The 14361-nt window shown below is 38.4% G+C and overlaps 1 protein-coding gene across 1 annotated transcript in view; it reads right to left on the bottom strand.

Annotated features, from left to right (window-relative positions):
* Positions 1–1970: 1970 nt before the first annotated feature.
* LOC131692337 (protein amalgam-like) overlaps positions 1971–14361 on the bottom strand; it is a 402252-nt gene continuing 389861 nt past the window's right edge. The window contains exons 6-8 of the mRNA XM_058979317.1: positions 7434–7580; positions 6788–7259; positions 1971–6670 (exon numbers count right to left, since the gene is read on the bottom strand). Of these exons, the coding sequence (XP_058835300.1) occupies positions 6468–6670; positions 6788–7259; positions 7434–7580 (822 nt within the window). The 3' untranslated portion in view covers positions 1971–6467. The remainder of the gene's footprint in view (positions 6671–6787; positions 7260–7433; positions 7581–14361) is intronic.

Genomic DNA, 14361 nt, shown 5'->3' with positions numbered 1-14361 from the left:
AAATTTTGCTGACTTTTTGTGGCTGAGTGCTGAAACAAGAAACAAGAAAAGCTGTTCATTTGAAGCTGATGAAAACTAGTGAAATCGAAACATTTGGTTTCGTTGGTTTAGCAATCCTATGAAAGACGCACCAATTTTTCCCCACACATTTGGGTAAAAGCACGCATCAAAAAAATCTGAATTTTATCGCTGACGTAATTCCAAACTTGCCACAATCTAACAAACCGTAATTGACAAAATGACAAAATATAACCGTGTTCTGTTTAATTTTACATGAAAGATGTACTTTTCATGCGTAGTGCCATAAAATTACACCCTTCAACATTTTAAACAAACGCCATATGTGGAGTAAAATTACGTGACTCGCAAAATCAAACGAACAAAAATTTACTCTAGTCACTAGGTGACGTGACTCTGAGAATAGGGCCCGTAAAATTAAAATCAAACGAAAAACTATGTCATTTTTGATGCTCGTATATGTCATGGTCAGGAGACGTAAAATTTACACAATTTTTTCTAGGTGTGCACATTTGTTCAAAAAGGGCACAAAACCTGTAACTAAATTGGCTATGGAATTCGCGATTCAACATCGTCTCATCAGAACACCGACTCTGAAACTGGACTTAGTGACAGAACGGAGACTTGCGGGATATCACGCTTGACTATGGTCGAAGACTACATATTAAGAAGACTGATGAACCCCATACAAACGAGGTTACAGCACTCTATTGTATGAAGGTAGGAAGCTTAATGTAAAAGTGTATGTGTGTGTGCATCACTATGGGAAGTACCACCTTTACTCGCAAGTGGCGTTGATGTCACTGTCTCCAGATTCTGGACAGAGTTGCCAGTTTTCTTGATATGCAGTCGTCGCTAGGGTTTTGCTCAGGAATACATGTTGTTTAGTCTTGGCACTTAGTCAGTGTCGGATTGCGATGAGGTGAAGTCGGAACGCAAACTTAGTTATAGGTTTGGTGCCCTTAATGCACAGTCTAGAAAAAATATTTTTCACCCAAATTTCATTTTAGGGGGAAATATAGCACAGTGTATTAAGGAAATTTTGGGATTATTTCGGAAGTCACCAATGTTTTACCATTGACTCAGATTGTGTTCCTTTTTTATTAATCATTTTTCATCATTTATATATAATTTACAATATTATCTGCCTTTGTTTTTTTCACATAAGTTCAAGATAGCATTTTTATTCTGTTCTTAAACTATAGTGTTTTGTTTTGTTCTGTTTATTTTTCATCATTTCTTACACTTTTCTGATCTTCTCTGACACTTTACTACCGAATGCCTTCCCATAAAGCTTTTTTGCATCTCTGTTTGTCCTACTATACTTTGCATTGCACCCTAACGTGCATCGCTTACACATTACTATGGGTGGGTAAAAGCCTTCATCATCTTGCACTATCCAACATTTTACCGTTTTCTGAGTCCTTTCTCTGCGACAGGAAAAGTTGATCTGATAATTTTTTAGTATGTACACATATGATATTTGATCCTATTATTAGTTTTGATCCAGAAGAGAAAACCAATAAAAATGCCGCAATTTTCGATGTTGACAATTTCACCACAGATAACCCGACGTGATTAAAGTGACAGCGTCGCTCACGGCAAAAAACTGAATTACATATATCACTATGATAATCAGATGAAGCTATAAAGTTGATCAGGAGTGGCGGCATGTAGTGCTCAAGTTTATATCGAGAAAATTATAAATAGCATGCCTGTTTGTCAGCGATTTCATCAGTGTACCGCCGCACTTTGATCTTCGTTCTCCTACTGTTAATATGCCAATTGGTTTTTCGAGTCCTGTGTGAACGGGTTTCACTGCTCCCATGGCGTTATTACTGCTATTGTTTCCCGAGAAATGAAAAAAAAAAATAATGAAAAATTGTGTGACAGATTAATAGGTACTAGAGAGACTCGTAGAAAGAGAACTGTTGAGAATTTATTTTGGATCGTTTGGGTTTATTTTCAGCGGTCAAAAACGACTCCAATCGAACAGCTATATATCTGGCGTTTAAGGGGAACGTTTGGTGTAGAGTGCTCAAACTGAACGTTATTTTGTTTTAAGACTTTGAAGGCAAGGAAACAATGGATCTTTTATGTAATTTTAAGATTTATTTATACATTAATTGTACACGAAAAGAAAATTTCAGTCACGCAGAGACACTCGTACGAGCGTTACAAGAATAGCCATTCCCACGTCGAAGAGCGCCGCGGCGAACACGATAACTCTTGATAAAATTGTCTGACATAGGAACTTCAAAAAGATTTGTAAAAAATAGATTTGCAGTTATTCGATGAACAAAAAAAAAGGAAAAAGTTCGAGTTTCGGAAAATGACTTATTGAAAATCGAAAATTCTCATATTTTACTGTTAAATTTGTTCATTTTTCTTCAAAATAATATGGAGAAAAATTGTTTTATTCAGTTTTCTGTGGTTCATCGACAGGCTACAAATATTGTGCATTCTAATAAAAAAAATCAAGTCAATTCGTTGATTAGTTTTTGAGATATCCTGTTCGCCAATTTGAAAAACGCGATTTCGAGAAAAACGCCATTAAAGGGTGGCCCACATCAAATTGCATCACGGAAAAATCGCTGTAGAAAATAGCCCATTGGGTATATTATCTTAAAAATTTGGGTAGAAGTTTTGAGTCTATTGTTTACACTGTTTTTTATCCCTGTAAGTTTTTTGAAAATTGTTGCCGATAGATTGAAATTTGCGTGTGTCACAGCAAATACGCGCGAGGAATACAATAGGCTTTTTAAAACAAAAGAAGTTTAGCATGACCACCGTACCAGAGGTTCAATACTAACAACTAAGCGGATAAAAAAGAAGTCGATTTTTTTGCCCTCTACACCAGACCCCCTTAAAATAGTCTTGAAGTTTTACACTACTGCGACTGCTGGGCTAAATGAAACGTCCAGAAACCGTCTATTTCCCTTCAAATTCGCGCTGTAGGGTAAGCAACCTGATTTGGACTCCTGCATATTTTAGACCCTTTCCATACATTTGCCTCCATTATTGCCAACTTCCTTGCAATTCGTTTGGTATGATGCAGGATATAATAGTTTTCGATGGGTTTTATAGTTTCAACATCGCTAATTGATCTCCAATTGCTTCAAATTAGTCAAAATTCGCAGTTGTACAAATGTCACCGAAAGCGGTTCACAATTCCACGATCGCCAAGACGAACCGGTAGTAGTAATGCTTTCTTGAAGTAAATTTAAATCTTGAGCGTTTTTTCAAAAAGACATATCTAAAATGAGTGACTTCTTTGTTTACTTTATCTTTAGATTTTTACGGCGTCACTGTAGCACTTTTTACTTATTTTACAGTGCAGATCGAAATACGGTGGTTTTGACTAGCATATTATGCAAAGAGTTGAGGGATGAATGTTAAAACTACCGAATTATTAACAGAAGAGAAAGTAAACAAAGAGTCATTCATTGTAGATATGTCGTTTTGAATAAAAGGTCTAGAAATGTACAATTTAAGGGTTAATATTTTTTTCTGTCTGGATTTTGTATTTTACGTGTTCGAAAAGGTTTCTTTGTAAAGCTTGACTTGGAAGTATACAACAGATAGTGTCCAAAATATGTCGTAAATTTCTTTTTTAATAATGTTTATCAAAATTTGCGGAATAACCAAAACGTGATAAATCAAGAGATGGAAGGTCGAATGCGGGTTTGTTTTCCTTCATATTATATTAAAACGGCTCAATATCTGGCTGGAAAAGTCTATCTAGCTTTTTACGTGCCATTATGGCAGCCAACATTACGCTGTTCGTAATATGTTAACAGTCCTTACTTTGACAATACCCGGGCTCATTTCCGGCTGAGCTTTACTGGATAATTCTTGATGCCATCACCCAGTTTAATAGTCGTCATCAAAGAGAATAGGGAAAGAGACGAAGAGTGAAAATCAGTCAAAACGGCAACACGCCCTTTATGATGATTTCAACACTAGAATTTTGGCAACCGCTTCTATAGGCAGCACTTTAAATGACTCCTATTATATTTTGAAAACAAACCGTATGTCGATCGATGGATTTGTTTATCAAACGATGTGCATTTCGAAACAAAGAGATGAAATAATTCTAAAGCTTATTTTTACTCATACATATACTCTAGAATGCACCTTACAATCACGATTGAACTAAATTCTGATGAAAATTCAAATTTCTTTTTTGATAGAAGTACAATACTTATCTCCTCCAACTCAGGCATGAGTAATGTTTATTTACATTGCACGATTGGTCTGCTCAATAAGGTATTTTTGGCTTCACACTATTCGTCTCTTTCCCTATTCTCTTTGGTCGTCATATCTTAGCCCAATGCGTCGGACGTTTGTTCAATGAACACACGACATTACTAACAGGGCGTTGCTGTTAAGGTATTTGCGCCTACTACAATTGCCAAATTAAGGGTATTTAACGTATTACGAACATAACGATGAAGGCCGCCATTATGGCTTGTAAAGTACTGATAATATTGGACAATATCGAGGCAAACCTTGCCAGAAATGATGTTTTCTCTCCGCAGTTCTCTTGGTCCGAGCTTATCTAGTTTAATTGAAAGGATTTTTTGTTGGTGAATTTATTTGTGTGCTTCTGACCAACTTTGCGCGTACACACATGCGTCTTGGACGCTGGTTTTCGTTTTCGACACTATTAAAAAAAATATTCCCGTGTCATTTATTACTTCATTATCGTTTTTCAATTATTGAAGTATTTTGTCCCGTTTGTTGTTGATATGCGGAGTGCACACGGGGGAAAGATACGGAGAGTACAAAAAAAAAACAATTTGTTCATCTGGCTCCGGTGTAGTGGAATAACGAGGAAATCAGATAAAATGTCAACAACTGCTGTATATATGCGGTTATGAGCCTTGTGAGAAGGGGTTGAATTCCAATTCAAGAGCTCGGGACATTTTTTATTTGCCTCTCGTGATCGTTGTCATTTTCGGTTGCCGGTATATTTTGTTTCGCCCTCGATGATATACAAGCTTTAATTATCCTCCAATTATCAACTGGTTTTGCCATCGGACTCGACGGTACACAACAATGGACAGATTTATCATGTTTCTGCTCCAGTTTGTATGTTTTTGTAATCAGTTTATTATTTTTTTCGTTCAACATGGTCCCACAAAAACAAAGTTATGAAAATCAATCAGATTTACATGGTTTGTATGAGTGTGTGTGTGCATCATTGTTTACAAGCAATCGGTAATATGGCGTAGCTTTTACTATAGTTTTTTTCGAGTTTTTTGGCAATTTTTATGACGATTTGGTTTTAACGTTTTGATGATATTGTGTTACTTTGGTTTTTCTTCATTTTTCTATCTCTCTAAATGGAATGTTTATTTACAGGAAAATTTTCTCACGACTAATCGGCGGTAAAATGCGTTTGTTCACATTTACGTGATAAGTTTTAAAACTCGCTCGTTCACATCATCAAGCTGTTAAAATAATGAACGCGTGGTGCCGCTGTAGGTGTGTATGTGAATACTGATTCGCTTTTTCCTCGACCAGCTTGCTGTGATGTGTGCTTATGTTCAGAAAGGCCTATTCTTAAGTTTCATTTGTTTTGATGTTTTTTTCCCTTAATAAACTATAAAATTTGTTTATTTAACTTACAAGTAGTTATTCTTCCTAGGTAATAAAATTTGATAGTTTACTGATTCTGGAAAAGCAAAATGGAAAGTTTTTTTTTCGCGATGCTTCGGAATTTATGTTTAAATTGATCGAGTGTGAAAAATGGTGCGGGCAAAATTATATGCAATCTAAAATCACTACATTTACTGGTCATGGGTCCTTTCACTACGACTGACTTGCTGCTTTTCCTGTCTTCCTGATAGAATAAATTATTTCTACACGATAACACGGTCCACGATAATTTTTCCACTTTACAGTTTGTAAAATAAGTTTACTCTAGGTCAATGTTTACATAATAAATATGCACTATTTTACTCTTTAGATTTAATCATATTTTTATCTTTCTTTTTAGTGTCGTTTGCGATCTTCTCAAAGTCTCTTGTTTCACTTTTTTTAATTTCTCCTACTTCTTTGGTATAAAATATGGCAAATGAATTCAATGAACTATAATAATCCGTTGGTTTGACTGTGAAATGTATTCCAAGTTAAGATTTAAATTTAAATAGTCGATTGTATGGGAGAGCTTTTGCCTGAATTTGGTAGCTCAAACTAAACAAATGTTGAACGAGGTTGGGATACCTTCGGCGCAATTCTGTCACTATTTTCGACTATGGCATTGAACGATGACTTAAGAATGTAGACTGATGTACCCAAGCTCTGCCCCACACGGCAGTGAATTTTCCACACACTCCTCGTAGCAGTAGTAGTAGTAGCAGTGTATGCCATTCTATTTAGCCTTAATTAGGTGCGTAGATCGCCTAGTGATTTATTGGACTGGTAAACGGAAATAATGCAAATCATGCCGATAAGACGGGCTGTGGCTGCTGCGGTGCCATCGCACCTACGACGATGGCAGCCAGTGCCAGAACAAGCACCAGCAGGCTATGGGTCGATGATTTATGGAAAGTAGGCGCGGCCGCGTCGCTGCTGCTCAGCAGACCCTTATCAAGCAGGCCGGCACCGTGCACGGCCGGTTGAGCGGATGGTTCTAGCTCCATGTCTGCAAATGAAATAGGGAAAGGAAACGTTTTATTTTCGGTGGTAACTGGCTTGATATGCTGTTGGATACTAAGTAGTTTCGATTTTTTTTCTGAATGTAACTGTTATTAACACTTACCTTCCGACCGGGTAGCGAAGTGAAATATACTGGACAACCGATTCCAGCCGTGATCGTTCCGGGCTTGGACACGTGCCTCGTAATTACTGCCCGGTTGCAGTTTCTTTAGTTGGAAGCTCATCCGATGCCGGGTGCCGGATTGATAGCTGTACGGTGAGTTGTAGTAGTGTCCTCCGTGGAGACTGTTGTAATCGGCAAGCATCTCCGGAATGACCACGTTTTCCCACTGTTCGCCGCCTAGGTGCGTTCCGGTACCGGTGCTGTACGGGTTGCTGCTGTAGATGTTGTGTGTACCACCGGCCTGGTTGTTGTAGATGTGATTATCAAGCACCTTCTCGTGGCCGGCCGAATGTAGCAGATGTGCTTTGGACGATGATTGTAGTCGGTAGAACAACCGGTACTCCCGGATTGGGGAGTAGCTCTGAACGGTCCAGGAAATGTTGTACTGATCCCGGTAGCTGCTTAGGGTCGGCTGTAAATTCGCAAGAAAATGCCATCAGTGAAATAGGTAGTGGTGAAAGCTCACAAAGTAAAACAACGGCACTGCGGAAAGCCGAAATTCGTTGATTGATATACGAGTGGATTAAAATTTAATTAAAACTACATCACAACGTTGTCGGTGGTTGAGGAAGGAACATATACGTACCGAGTCGAAGTAACAGATCGTTGGTAAACCGCTCAGTGTAAGGGCACCACGGTCCTTGCCAAGACTGTTCGAAGCCTGGCAGGTGTAGTTGCCCAGATCCAGGTATGTGACATTCCGAATTATTAGACTGTGCTTGTTGCCACGGACCTGTGGGAGAGAGAAACCGGTACCGGAACGTCAGTCGTCTAGTCTACTCCATTATCGTAGCCTGGCGCGGATGGGGACAGATGAGACCAAGCGTAATTAATTAAATTATAACGAAACGAGATGAAGCAGAGAAATTTCCAGCATGTATACAGTAAAGTTTAATTTAAGCTTCTCCACCTTGATGCTTCCACCAGACACGGGAGCCGGCTGCGACCGTAGAAGCTTCATCAGCATCCTTCCTTTCGACCGGAATGGACCACATTCGCAGCATGTGTCGAATTCGGCGAGTCGCGTGGGAAGTGTTGCCGCGTATGGTGAAATGAATGCTCAAAAATCAATTTGTGAGTAATCACCCATTATTGTCCACATTTGCCTGGGAACAAGATCACATTATTTCATAATTTTTTTCTAAATATTTCTGAAAGAAATCATTTTCGAACAAAATAACGAACTTTTGAAATTTATATGTCTAAAATACGTTTTTCTGCATTCATTACAGTAACTGAATGTGAAATAACCTTTAAACTCTTTAACTGGTTCTAGTCAAAGACGATGTTTTGAATATAAAGACACGCGTAGAGAAAATCAGTAAATTTGGCTGCACGGTTTATTAAGTTATTTTTTTTGTCTGTTAGTTTTGGCAACCAGGAGTTTTGCATAAACAGCCAGTGACTTGTACTTTTAATAAATGCTTGACGAATTCCTTTTTATTACCGCACAACTGGCTACTTTGCTGATGCCATTCAAAATAAATATTTATGACAAATGTCACGATAGTAGGAGGAAACCTGGGACTTACGGACCAATCATGGTGCAGAAAATTACTGCTTTGACAGCATCCACTATTTTCGTTATTTGCACTAATTGTTCATTCTACGGAATTAGTTAAAATTCTGAAACGGGACCCCTGTATTGGAACGTTAGAAATATTTTACTTTAAAAATTGAAAAATTGGTCCTGCACACACTTATGTAGGAAACCCCTGTCTACATGCTCCCGGACAAACGTTTTTTGTGGCCAGAGTACAAGATACCAAGCGACTTCAAGGTTGTTTTCGGCGATAAATTTGCCCAGAATATAGCGTGATTGATTGTTTGGTTTGTGAAGAAATAATTTTAAATCATCTATCAAGGAATTTTCAGCTGCAGACTGAAAACCAAGCTTTTCACCCTAAAAAGAAACGATGAGCAGTGGTGCCAGTGGTGACAATTATGAAGATTTCGTCCACAAGGATATTAATTCACCCAACTGCCCGCAAATTGAAACGTAATGGGCAATTATCAAGCGAAAGTTGAAGAAGTCCGATGTTAAAACAAAATGCGCCTGAGATTAACAGGCCTGTTGCTATCACAACAATCCAAATCCGACCAATAGATGCGCTGCGCTGTCCGAATTGTAAGTGAAGCAAGCCGTAAGCCGTGATTGCTGTGAGTCGCCAAGTGTATGCAAGTAACTTTATTGACAGAAAGCACTGGAAGGTAATGGTAAATTAAAATGATGATTGAAAAGTTTCATTCTCTCGAAATTAAATTGATCGGAAAAATTATGAAATATGTCTAAGTTTCAGGCTAAATTTTAAGGTAAAATAAGGACACTTCCCAAACTCGTCAGAATTATGGACATGACATTGAAAATAAGGACGGTTGGTAACCTTATTCAAAACCAAACACATATTTATGATTCGTTATTTTAACAAAGGACTTGTTTATAATTTATTGAAAACGATTCAAGCCTAAAATAAGTAAAAATTGCTTAACTCCATAAGAGCATTTTTGTCTGACTTTTTAATTCCTCTATCACTTGTATCTACGATAGATACGCGTGTTTTGCAACACAACTTACCGAATCAAAGTTTACTGACTGTGACTCGGCGGGGTAACGATTAGCACTGTCTTGAAAAATACTTAAATTTGATTATACCCTCCGTAGAGTGTATTTGTTTATGAAACATAATTCACTGCTGTTCACTATGCTCGTTACTGTTTTTGATGTAAATTTCGTTTGGTTTTTTTCCATCACGTTTTTGTCGATACACATAGATGTAACAAATTTCGTTGCACATGTTTTTAAACGTAACATAGGATTTCGATAGGTTGCCGTTCTCCTCTTGCTGTAAAATGTACATCAGAAATGACAGCTATATGGCGATGTAGTTTGCCGTTTTGTTTTGGTCGTGATTAAAAACGTAGTTCTAAATTTCCTAAAGTGCGATGGCCGCTTTTATCACGGCTAAAGATGCTGAATTCCTCAGGACAAAGACTCGCCATCTCTATCGAGTTGATTTTACATTGATATTTACTGTAGAAACGTTAAAGTTTATTGTTTTTGTATTGTAGCATAGCACTAGCATTTACTGTAAAATATTGTAAAATTACTGTACTGTCACAGAGAGAATCATGGTTTTGTTACTGTACATTTCTATTCGGGAACAAACGATAGAGATGGTGAGACGTTATACCAGCGTCTTTATTCGTGATGAAGGCCATCAGATAGTTTCTAAAGTTGTTTTTCAGCCACATTTAAACGTTTTTGCTGGAATAATTCAGCTCGCGTGGGTGTGTGTGCAGACGATTCATCGATAGTGCCGGCCCGTGGTTCGATATTTAGATGTAAAACCGCTGAAATAAAGGGGTGTCCCACATCAAATTGCATAACGGAAAACACTGTAGAAAATAACCCAAATTTGGATAGAAGCAGTTTAGAGTGTATTGGTTAAGCTGTCCCAGTCAAAAAGGGCAAGTTGCTGGCTAACGGGGGGCTATTTGCCAACTCGGATGCGCTAATTGCCCTACAATTTGCCAGCAAATTGCTGGAAATTTGGGAGCTATTTTAAATGCATCATTTGGGCGATTTGCCGCCGTCATTTTTTGCCGCTCTACCCGCTCTTAAATTGCTCTCAAATCGCCCAGGGAACGCGCCATTTAATCGCCCTTAATAGCCAATTATTAAATTTACAAATAATACTTATTTTCGGATTCATTATCTACTCACATAAATTATCTACTCACCACCAAACTATGGTTAAATTGGTATTGTACACCAAAACTTACCACAATCTGACTTTCGGTCAGAGATCTTGTTCCACTATACTTATACACAATTCAACAATTTCCCACATTCGTTGGCTAAATGAAGTGCACTAGACAAACAAAATACAAGCGAGAATACGCCAATTGTTTAAAAAAAAACAATTTTAAGCTTAAGCCAAACATGAACCGCCATGTTTAAAAAACGCAAAAAACAACCAATTCCATTTCAGCCGCCAGAAAATTTGTCTAAGTGTTGAAATTGCCTTTAAATCGCATTCGCAAATTGCATTTATTCCTAGGGACAATTAGCACGGGCGAGTTGAGTCAAACGTTAAACTGTTTAAATCGCCTGACCATGTTCGTCCGCATTTTTTTTTGACCGGGGTATTTCTATCGCTGTCAGTTCTTCGAAATTTTGGAAAAAATGGCGTCACCCGAAAGAAAACGTAGCAAGCACTAGGAACATTTTCAACTCTCTTATCGGAGCATCAAAAAAAAAACTCGGAATCGTGCAGTCAACTGTGAGTCGTGTGTTTAAACGTTATTATCAAACTCTGAGCATCGAACGGAAGGTGAAATGCGGTCAGAAAGGATGTGCTATAAATGATCATGTTCACAAGCGTGTAGCGACAGACAGCGTTTAAGCGGTCCCAATGCTTCGGTTAGGAATTTGGCCAAAAACTTGAATCTGTCAAGTTCAGAGAGCCAAGGACGGAGAGGAACTACTTATGTTCAAAATGCTGAAGGCTTCAAATCGTGACGAACGGCAAAATACGGTGGGAATGTCACGGGCCCGGAAACTATACACCTAGATGCTGACAAAGTCATGGATGATGAGGTTTACGTCAAGGCGGACTTCCGGGGTTACTGTTCTTCACCGTCTAGCACAATGTTCATATTCCAGAGGAAGTAAGGAAGCAGAAATTTTCCAAGTTTGCCAGGAAATACATGATTCGGAAAGCGATCTGCTCATGTGGCTAACGAAGTGCGCCGTTCGTGACTACCGGGACTGTAAACGGAATAATATACCACAAGGAGTGTTTACAGAAGAGTCTGCTTTCTCTGTTAAAGCAATACGAGGGTCCTATCGGCTTCTGGCCGGATCTAGCTTCGTGCCGCTATTCTGTATTACAAATATTAATTCTCACAATGCAGACAAAATATATAAACAATTATTTGTTGTTGATGTTGTTAAATTTTTCGGAGTTTTCTTCTCATAGCTATAAAACTAAAAATGATCTCATCTTTCAAAAATGATAAATTGGGTTTATCGATTCAAATTCTTCTCTTCAGCGTATGACCGAAATATAGACATTAAGTTAAAAAATGTGAACAATAAATTTCAATATCCGATGTAGTTCGCCAGTTTTCAGGTTACGGGACCTACAATAATATGCAGTTACATTTTCCCGTTTAGATTTGTTTTGGATTTCTTGATCGGAAGCAGTACAGCATTCCTGATGTGATGAAACTGGACAGAGTCGACTTCAAACTTCGGAAAAAAAAGATTTAACGTAGGATTGGTTTCGAGACGGCTCAAATTTTCTCGATAGGGCGCAGTTCTGAAATGTTTAAAAGTTGACCTTGTTTAGTTAAAAAAACACATTATTGATTCAGTACCTGTCAAAGATGCTCAGTTCGGTCATACCAGTACCACAAAAAGCCCCATTTGGAAGTGTTTGTTTTTGTAGATTTGTTCGTGGACGATCCATAATGTATTTCACTATTTTACTATGACCATTCAGGTCATTTTTACTTTATCCGCAAAACGCTTGCTAGACACAGATTTGTTGGCCATCATTTTAGGTTCGTCGCTACAATTCCGAACTTGGTATACGTGTAGTATAAAACATATAATTGTTTTTGCTCAAAATAAATTGAAATGGTATTGAACGGTAATGTTTGAGCGATGGTTGAATTGGTTCAGTGCCATCCTGGGCCTGCTGTGCAGCGTGCCACTACTATTGTTTCGCTTGGTAATCAGGGGAGGGTCCTTGCGGTCCGGACCCCTCCGAAATATTTTTTCTCGATGAGAAATTTTATGTTAGTTTAAAGTTTATATTAGTTTCAAAATTTAAAATCATTCCAAACCCAATTTGACAAACAAAACATATATTCATTAAATAATGTTATTACGTAATACGAATTTTACAGTGTTCTTTTTGCAATCTAAATTTCAAACACTCCCCGAAAAAAATTTCTGGATCCGCCCCTGATATGAGATACAAATCAAAGCCGGAGGGGCCGACTGCATATATATAACTCGACAGTTGTAATCTCAGTCGGTCCGAAGAATCCGTCGCCTTCCTGTCATCACGATCAGCAGTCGTGGATTAGCAGTTACAGCGAACAGCAGCAAGGGTGAGCTGGAGGAAAGAAACGCGGCAAAAGTTATTGTTCATTCCTCGTTTACTTTGTTTGTTTATGAACGAAGATCCGAAATACTGGTGGAAGCCAAGGTCGCCCTGTCAATTAGGTTCTGCCAGGCAGATAATAATCATATTATAGGGGCAAAGCGCTACTTACACGTCTCACATTAGATTAGTGAGATGAGAATCTCAAAATGAGCCAAGAAATTTCTGACCTTGCAGGCGATTTGTGGATGTGGTGAGGGTTGGGTCTGATTGGGCGCCCTGTCACTATTGCCGGTTCTGCGACGTAACGCGAATTTGGCGTTTAATCAAGTTTATGACATTTTAAATTGGAAAAGTGTCTTACATTCATAACTTATGTGTACATTCACACAATGTGTTTGATATTGTCAAATGGTTAAGTGGCAAGTGCGACAGCTTCTTACCCCTGTGGATCTGGGTTATATCCCAGTCGAGGTCGTTGGGATTTTCTGAGGCAAAACATTTCTTTAGCTACGCTTTCCTTCGCAAGGGAAGTAAAATTGTTGGTCCCGGTTCGTGTATCGATGGGCCTTAAAATAGGGTCCAGATGGGGAAGTTGTCTCCCTGACTTGCGGACAGAGACCGACGGAAATAAAAAAAAAGTTTTATTTCAGAACCAGAGCTTTGAACAATGCAATATATTATGCTATATTTCACCCTAAGGAGGAAAATTTGGTAAAAACCAAAATTTCTCACTAGGGTGAAAACATAGTATGAAATAAGGATTTGTGCCCTCCTGTACAAAGACTGGTTTTTACCAACAAATTTTCACCCTAGTGAGAAATTTTGGTTTTTACCAAATTTTCCTCCTTAGGGTGAAATATAGCATAGTGCTTTCGCATAGGCCTGCTAAGCCAATACAAGTTTCGGCTTCACTTGTGTCTCATCGGCATAAACTGAACTTCTGCTCGAACGGGACATCACGTTTGATCAGTCGTTTGATTGAAACACATAGTGTGTTTTAGTTTTAAGGGATTTGCGTCAAGCCGGCGCTAATCTATTCCGACAATGTGTTAGTGTCGGTTTCTGATGAGGCGAAGCCGAAACGCAACATAGTATGAATGCAATATATACTTATTTCGATGATTTAACCGGCCACTGCAAACTCAATTATCACATGGCAACTATTCAGCGCGCTGAGTCTTTTTCATGTGATCTTTGTAAATCCGACTACCTCATATCATCTGATATGCAACTGTCCAGCGGTAGCGAAATTGCGATTTCGAGTCTTCAGCTGTCCCTATATAGACGAAACCATGTTTGGACGACTGAAACTCAGAGACATACTAAAGTTTCTTATTCAATGTGGTAAAGAGCTTTAGGCTTATTCGCAGGCAAGTTGAACTGTGCTGTTATTTT

The sequence above is a fragment of the Topomyia yanbarensis genome, chromosome 3, assembly GCF_030247195.1.
Source record: "Topomyia yanbarensis strain Yona2022 chromosome 3, ASM3024719v1, whole genome shotgun sequence".
NCBI lineage: Eukaryota > Metazoa > Arthropoda > Insecta > Diptera > Culicidae > Topomyia > Topomyia yanbarensis.
This window is presented reverse-complemented; position numbering and strand designations above follow the sequence as displayed.